Below are 7,500 nucleotides of genomic sequence, written 5' to 3' on the forward strand. Positions count from 1 at the left end.
CAGGTCAGTAAAGACAGTATATGAGTGAGAGAAAACATGCACCACTTCTGATTTTATTAAACAGGCAAAAGGACAAAAGTTGTTCAACAAGGTTTGTGTTGTAAGACAAACGCAAATGATTTAAATTCGGACATACTCTTAACAATTATGATTTATTTTTTGGTATCGTTCTCTCACTTTGCTACCTTGTATGAGAGGAGAGAAACACGTCATCGGTTAATACAAAACATAAATTTGTAAATTCATGAGTCTTTTCATAACAGTTTTAGGCAGATACGAGGCTAGTCCAGGCCAATAACAAAACTAAAAACTGCAACTGTCATTTACAGCAATACTGCTACCCAGTACATAAAATCACCCTCATCACGTACTGTCTAGGACAACCGATGAACAGAAATACTGAGGTCACATTGTCTCTTTCACTGACTGGTTAACTGCCTGCCTGTATGACACACAAAATAACTGATTTGACATCACCAGAGATGGAGAGGGAGACAGAGAGGGAGACGGAGAGGGAGACAGAGAGGGAGACAGAGAGGGAGACAGAGAGGGAGACAGAGAGGGAGACAGAGAGGGAGACAGAGAGGGAGACAGAGAGGGAGACAGAGAGGGAGACAGAGAGGGAGACAGAGAGGGAGACAGAGAGGGAGACAGAGAGGGAGACAGAGAGGGAGACAGAGAGGGAGACAGAGAGGGAGACAGAGAGGGAGACGGAGACGGAGACGGAGAGGGAGAGGGAGAGGGAGACGGAGAGGGAGACAGAGAGGGAGACGGAGACGGAGACGGAGACGGAGACGGAGAGGGAGAGGGAGAGGGAGAGGGAGACGGAGAGGGAGACGGAGAGGGAGACGGAGAGGGAGACAGAGAGGGAGACAGAGAGGGAGACAGAGAGGGAGACAGAGAGGGAGACAGAGAGGGAGACAGAGAGGGAGACAGAGAGGGAGACAGAGAGGGAGACGGAGAGGGAGACGGAGACGGAGACGGAGAGGGAGAGGGAGAGGGAGACGGAGAGGGAGAGGGAGAGGGAGAGGGAGAGGGAGAGGGAGACAGAGAGGGAGAGGGAGACGGAGAGGGAGAGGGAGAGGGAGAGGGAGACGGAGAGGGAGACAGAGAGGGAGACGGAGAGGGAGACGGAGACGGAGACGGAGAGGGAGAGGGAGAGGGAGAGGGAGAGGGAGAGGGAGACAGAGAGGGAGACAGAGAGGGAGAGGGAGACGGAGAGGGAGAGGGAGAGGGAGAGGGAGACGGAGACAGATAGGGAGACAGAGAGGGAGAGGGAGACAGAGAGGGAGACAGAGAGGGAGAGAGATACACATAAAAAGAGAGGTATAGGATGCATGCCGTGCAGCTGTTAAGTTTTGTAGATTTATTTTTTTTGACCCAGGGTTTGGAGAAGCCCTCTCGCCCTCCTCACTCCTCCTTACTCCTTCTTCTTCTTCTTCTCCTCCTCACTTCTTCTTCCTCTCCTCCTCACTCCGTCTCCTCCTTCTCCTCACTCCTTCTTCTTCCTCTCCTCCTCCTCACTCCTTCTTCTTCACCTCCTCCTTACTTCAGCTCCACCACCTCTTGTTTGACCTCTGTTACGTAGTGGTGATCCTTCCCATGAGCCACTTCCATGATGGCGATCGCCTGGACAGGAAATCAGGAAGTGACACGTTACCCATCAACGTTTGTTGGTCGTCATTATCTGACCAAAATACAAAGACATAAACCCTGCCTATTTCAAAAAATTATATTTAAAAAAAAAAAAACGGATTTTAAACCTAACCTTAACCACACTACGGAAAATATTTTTTCGTTTTTCATAAATTTGTACGATTTAGACAATTTTTAGTTTTCAGCTTGGACATCTAGTGGGAACCCTAGATCAGGGATATCTGACTATGCCAGAAAGCTACAGAAATGCAAACCCTGGGTATTCCATCTCTGCAGTAACACACCCGATTCAATTGATCAATGTGTGTGTGTGTGTGTGTGTGTGTGTGTACTTCCTGAATGCGCTGGTGAATGACAGGGCGTTACCTTCTTTAATGCCTTGACTCCCTGGGTCTTCCTCTCCAGTCCCAGGTAGAGGCGGCCCAGTTTCAGGTACATGGAGGCCACGTTCAGAGAATAGGCTGGGTAGTGGACACTGGACACACAGGAGAGATGAACCAATCAGAGAATAGGCTGGGTAGTGGACACTGGACACACAGGAGAGATGAACCAATCAGAGAACAGGCTGGGTAGTGGACACTGAACACACAGGAGAGATGAACCAATCAGAGAACAGGCTGGGTAGTGGACACTGGACACACAGGAGAGATGAACCAATCAGAGAACAGGCTGGGTAGTGGACACTGGACACACAGGAGAGATGAACCAATCAGAGAACAGGCTGGGTAGTGGACACTGGACACACAGGAGAGATGAACCAATCAGAGAACAGGCTGGGTAGTGGACACTGGACACACAGGAGAGATGAACCAATCAGAGAACAGGCTGGGTAGTGGACACTGGACACACAGGAGAGATGAACCAATCAGAGAACAGGCTGGGTAGTGGACACTGGACACACAGGAGAGATGAACCAATCAGAGAACAGGCTGGGTAGTGGACACTGGACACACAGGAGAGATGAACCAATCAGAGAACAGGCTGGGTAGTGGACACTGGACACACAGGAGAGATGAACCAATCAGAGAACAGGCTGGGTAGTGGACACTGGACACACAGGAGAGATGAACCAATCAGAGAACAGGCTGGGTAGTGGACACTGGACACACAGGAGAGATGAACCAATCAGAGAACAGGCTGGGTAGTGGACACTGGACACACAGGAGAGATGAACCAATCAGAGAACAGGCTGGGTAGTGGACACTGGACACACAGGAGAGATGAACCAATCAGAGAACAGGCTGGGTAGTGGACACTGGACACACAGGAGAGATGAACCAATCAGAGAACAGGCTGGGTAGTGGACACTGGACACACAGGAGAGATGAACCAATCAGAGAACAGGCTGGGTAGTGGACACTGGACACACAGGAGAGATGAACCAATCAGAGAATAGGCTGGGTAGTGGACACTGGACACACAGGAGAGATGAACCAATCAGAGAATAGGCTGGGTAGTGGACACTGGACACACAGGAGAGATGAACCAATCAGAGAACAGGCTGGGTAGTGGACACTGGACACACAGGAGAGATGAACCAATCAGAGAACAGGCTGGGTAGTGGACACTGGACACACAGGAGAGATGAACCAATCAGAGAACAGGCTGGGTAGTGGACACTGGACACACAGGAGAGATGAACCAATCAGAGAACAGGCTGGGTAGTGGACACTGGACACACAGGAGAGATGAACCAATCAGAGAACAGGCTGGGTAGTGGACACTGGACACACAGGAGAGATGAACCAATCAGAGAACAGGCTGGGTAGTGGACACTGGACACACAGGAGAGATGAACCAATCAGAGAACAGGCTGGGTAGTGGACACTGGACACACAGGAGAGATGAACCAATCAGAGAACAGGCTGGGTAGTGGACACTGGACACACAGGAGAGATGAACCAATCAGAGAACAGGCTGGGTAGTGGACACTGGACACACAGGAGAGATGAACCAATCAGAGAACAGGCTGGGTAGTGGACACTGGACACACAGGAGAGATGAACCAATCAGAGAACAGGCTGGGTAGTGGACACTGGACACACAGGAGAGATGAACCAATCAGAGAACAGGCTGGGTAGTGGACACTGGACACACAGGAGAGATGAACCAATCAGAGAACAGGCTGGGTAGTGGACACTGGACACACAGGAGAGATGAACCAATCAGAGAACAGGCTGGGTAGTGGACACTGGACACACAGGAGAGATGAACCAATCAGAGAACAGGCTGGGTAGTGGACACTGGACACACAGGAGAGATGAACCAATCAGAGAACAGGCTGGGTAGTGGACACTGGACACACAGGAGAGATGAACCAATCAGAGAACAGGCTGGGTAGTGGACACTGGACACACAGGAGAGATGAACCAATCAGAGAACAGGCTGGGTAGTGGACACTGGACACACAGGAGAGATGAACCAATCAGAGAATAGGCTGGGTAGTGGACACTGGACACACAGGAGAGATGAACCAATCAGAGAACAGGCTGGGTAGTGGACACTGGACACACAGGAGAGATGAACCAATCAGAGAACAGGCTGGGTAGTGGACACTGGACACACAGGAGAGATGAACCAATCAGAGAATAGGCTGGGTAGTGGACACTGGACACACAGGAGAGATGAACCAATCAGAGAACAGGCTGGGTAGTGGACACTGGACACACAGGAGAGATGAACCAATCAGAGAACAGGCTGGGTAGTGGACACTGGACACACAGGAGAGATGAACCAATCAGAGAACAGGCTGGGTAGTGGACACTGGACACACAGGAGAGATGAACCAATCAGAGAACAGGCTGGGTAGTGGACACTGGACACACAGGAGAGATGAACCAATCAGAGAACAGGCTGGGTAGTGGACACTGGACACACAGGAGAGATGAACCAATCAGAGAACAGGCTGGGTAGTGGAATGTAAACGCTGTTTACGCACCTTTTTTTAGTGTGTGGGGGGGGGAGGGGGGGGGGGCGTGTTTACCCAGCATTTGAGGAAAAATGCATTGAAAGTAAAGGGAGCCTTCCTTTACTCAGAGAGGGAGCCTTCCTTTACTCAGAGAGGGAGCCTTCCTTTACTCAGAGAGGGAGCCTTCCTTTACTCAGAGAGGGAGCCTTCCTTTACTCAGAGAGGGAGCCTTCCTTTACTCAGAGAGGGAGCCTTCCTTTACTCAGAGAGGGAGCCTTTCTTTACTCAGAGAGGGAGCCTTTCTTTACTCAGAGAGGGAGCCTTCCTTTACTCAGAGAGGGAGCCTTCCTTTACTCAGAGAGGGAGCCTTCCTTTACTCAGAGAGGGAGCATTCCTTGTACACATGACTAAGTCTCTTTGGATAAAAGCTTCCTCTGTATGTTTTGGTCACCTGTATGGTTGAATGATCTTCTCTCCGTAGCTCATGGCTCCGTCCCAGTCCTGCATGTACAGACAGACTCCCATGGCCTGGTACATCATGTGAAGGATGTACACGTTAGTGTCGGCAAATATAGAGCTCATCTTCTCCTGGCTCAACTCGCAGATCTCCAGCAGGTCACTAGGGGGTGCTAGAGGGTCAAGGACTCAATACAACATGTTTTAATTTCACCTTTATTTAACCAGGTAGACCAGTTGTTTCACCTTTATTTAACCAGGTAGACCAGTTATTTCACCTTTATTTAACCAGGTAGACCAGTTGTTTCACCTTTATTTAACCAGGTAGACCAGTTGTTTCACCTTTATTTAACCAGGTAGGCGAGTTATTTCACCTTTATTTAACCAGGTAGGCCAGTTATTTCACCTTTATTTAACCAGGTAGACCAGTTATTTCACCTTTATTTAACCAGGTAGGCCAGTTATTTCACCTTTATTTAACCAGGTAGGCCAGTTATTTCACCTTTATTTAACCAGATAGGCCAGTTATTTCACCTTTATTTAACCAGGTAGGCCAGTTATTTCACCTTTATTTAACCAGGTAGGCCAGTTATTTCACCTTTGTTTAACCAGGTAGGCCAGTTATTTCACCTTTGTTTAACCAGGTAGGCCAGTTATTTCACCTTTGTTTAACCAGGTAGGCCAGTTATTTCACCTTTGTTTAACCAGGTAGGCCAGTTATTTCACCTTTATTTAACCAGGTAGGCCAGTTATTTCACCTTTGTTTAACCAGGTAGGCCAGTTATTTCACCTTTATTTAACCAGGTAGACCAGTTATTTCACCTTTATTTAACCAGGTAGTTCAGTTATTTCACCTTTATTTAACCAGGTAGGCCAGTTATTTCACCTTTGTTTAACCAGGTAGGCCAGTTATTTCACCTTTATTTAACCAGGTAGGCCAGTTAATTTCACCTTTATTTAACCAGGTAGACCAGTTGAGAACAAGTTCTCATTTACAACTGCGACCTGGCCAAGATAAAGCAAAGCAGTGCGACAAACAACAACAGAGTTACACCTTGAGTAAACAAAACATACAGTCAATAATACAGTAGAAAAATCTGTATACAGTGTGTGCAGATCTAGTAAGGTTTGGGAGGTCAGGCAATAAGGGTGAAATAATTACAATTTAGCATTAACACTGGAGTGATAGATGTGCAGAAGATGAATGTGCAAGTAGAGATACCGGGGTGCAAAGGAGCAAAAAAACAAAATGGGGATGAGGAAGTTGGGAGTGCTATTTACAGATGGGCTGTGTACAGGTGCAGTGATCGGTAAGCTGCTCTGACAACTGATGCTTAAAAAGTTAGAGAGGGAGATATAAGACTCCAGCTTCAGTGATTTTTGCAATTCGTTGGCAGTCATTGGCAGCAGAGAACTGGAAAGAAAGGCGGCCAAAGGAGGAATTGGCTTTGGGGGTGACCAGTGAGATATACCTGCTGGAGCGCGTGCTACGAGTGGGTGCTGCTATGGTGACCAGTGAGCTGAGATAAGGCGGGGCTTTACCTAGCAGAGACTTGTAGATAACATGGAGCCAGTGGGTTTGGCGATGAATATGAAGCGAGGGCCAGCCAACGAGAGCATACAGGTCGCAGTGGTGGGTAGTATATGGGTCTTTGGTGATAAAACTGATGGCACTGTGATAGACTGCATACAAGTCACAGTGGTGGGTAGTATATGGGTCTTTGGTGATAAAACTGATGGCACTGTGATAGACTGCATACAAGTCACAGTGGTGGGTAGTATATGGGTCTTTGGTGATAAAACTGATGGCACTGTGATAGACTGCATACAAGTCACAGTGGTGGGTAGTATATGGGTCTTTGGTGATAAAACTGATGGCACTGTGATAGACTGCATACAAGTCACAGTGGTGGGTAGTATATGGGTCTTTGGTGATAAAACTGATGGCACTGTGATAGACTGCATACAAGTCACAGTGGTGGGTAGTATATGGGGCTTTGGTGATAAAACTGATGGCACTGTGATAGACTGCATACAGGTCACAGTGGTGGGTAGTATATGGGGCTTTGGTGATAAAACAGATGGCACTGTGATAGCAAATTGGATGCAGTCTGAGTAGAGTGTTGGAGGCTATTTTGTAAATGACATCACCGAAGTCGAGAATCGGTAGGATATTCAGTTTTACGAGGGTATGTTTGGCAGCATGAGTGAAGGAGGCTTTGTTGCGAAATAGGAAGCCGATTCTAGATATAATTTTGGATTGGAGATGTTTGATGCGAGTCTGGAAGGAGAGTTTACAGTCTAACCAGACACCTAGGTACTTGTTGTTGTCCACATATTCTAAGTCAGAACCGTCCAGAGTAGTGAGGCTAGTCGGGCGGGAGGGTGCGGGCAGCGATCGGTTGAAGAGCATCCACTTAGTTTTACTTGCATTTAAGAGCAGTTGGAGGCAACGGAAGGAGAGTTGCATGGCATTGAAG

The 7,500-nt window shown here is 48.2% G+C and overlaps 1 protein-coding gene across 2 annotated transcripts in view; it reads right to left on the reverse strand.

Moving 5' to 3' along the window:
* Positions 1-25: 25 nt before the first annotated feature.
* The window catches only part of LOC129813244 (N-lysine methyltransferase SMYD2-A-like), a 62,537-nt gene continuing 55,062 nt past the window's right edge, over positions 26-7,500 (reverse strand). Inside the window, exons 10-12 of one of the 2 annotated variants that reach the window (XM_055865542.1) lie at positions 5,016-5,190; positions 2,023-2,131; positions 26-1,629 (exon numbers count right to left, since the gene is read on the reverse strand). In XM_055865542.1, the coding sequence (XP_055721517.1) occupies positions 1,546-1,629; positions 2,023-2,131; positions 5,016-5,190 (368 nt within the window). In that variant the 3' untranslated portion in view covers positions 26-1,545. Of the gene's footprint in view, positions 1,630-2,022; positions 2,132-4,378; positions 4,524-5,015; positions 5,191-7,500 lie in introns of those variants that run through there. The other variant, XM_055865543.1, reaches the window with a different exon arrangement.

Source organism: Salvelinus fontinalis, chromosome 16, assembly GCF_029448725.1.
Source record: "Salvelinus fontinalis isolate EN_2023a chromosome 16, ASM2944872v1, whole genome shotgun sequence".
Classification (NCBI taxonomy): Eukaryota; Metazoa; Chordata; class Actinopteri; order Salmoniformes; family Salmonidae; genus Salvelinus; species Salvelinus fontinalis.